The 642-nt window shown below is 44.5% G+C and overlaps 1 protein-coding gene across 1 annotated transcript in view; it reads left to right on the top strand.

Annotated features, from left to right (window-relative positions):
• Positions 1-642, top strand: part of LOC107571199 (unconventional myosin-IXa-like) — a 94,731-nt gene that overhangs the window by 49,250 nt on the left and 44,839 nt on the right. The window contains 1 exon segment of the mRNA XM_016257499.1: positions 367-501. Within this exon segment, the coding sequence (XP_016112985.1) occupies positions 367-501 (135 nt within the window).

Raw genomic sequence — 642 nt, 5'->3', positions numbered from 1 at the left:
CACACACACACACAGACACACACACACACACACACACACAGATGCACGCACACACACACACACACAGATACACACAGATACACACACACACGTCAGCTGCATCATCACAGCTGCTCATTACAGTACTTCAGATGTAATGTTATGCTCTGTGAAAGGTGTGTATATATTTGTTCACACATTCACACAATTGCAAGTAATAATCCTAGTATACACATTTTCTCCCATTATTGGCCGTTTGTAGTGACTGATTGTTCATCGATGTCTTTTAACTGAGAGTCATGGTGTGGTGAAATCACGCGTGTCACGGTCCTGCATCAGTGTTCAGTTGCACATTGTCATGATGTGAGATGTGTGTGTGTGTTTCAGATCCTGTCCATCGGCGTGCTGGACATCTTCGGCTTTGAGGACTACGAGAACAACAGCTTCGAGCAGTTCTGCATCAACTTCGCCAACGAGACGCTGCAGCATTACTTCAACCAGCACGTCTTCAAACTCGAGCAGGTAACACATCTTATTATAACAGAATCTGATCACGAGTGCCATTGTGTACCGTGATCGTCAGTGACATGTGTTTGTGTGTTTGTTTGTGTGTGTGTGTGTGTGTGTGTGTTTGTGTGTGTGTTTGTGTGTGTGTTTGTGTGT

The sequence above is a fragment of the Sinocyclocheilus grahami genome, unplaced genomic scaffold, assembly GCF_001515645.1.
Source record: "Sinocyclocheilus grahami isolate Dianchi unplaced genomic scaffold, SAMN03320097.WGS_v1.1 scaffold1564.1, whole genome shotgun sequence".
In the NCBI taxonomy this organism is placed as follows: Eukaryota; Metazoa; Chordata; class Actinopteri; order Cypriniformes; family Cyprinidae; genus Sinocyclocheilus; species Sinocyclocheilus grahami.
The sequence above is the reverse complement of the archived record's forward strand: the minus strand, read 5'-3'. Positions and strand labels throughout refer to the sequence as shown.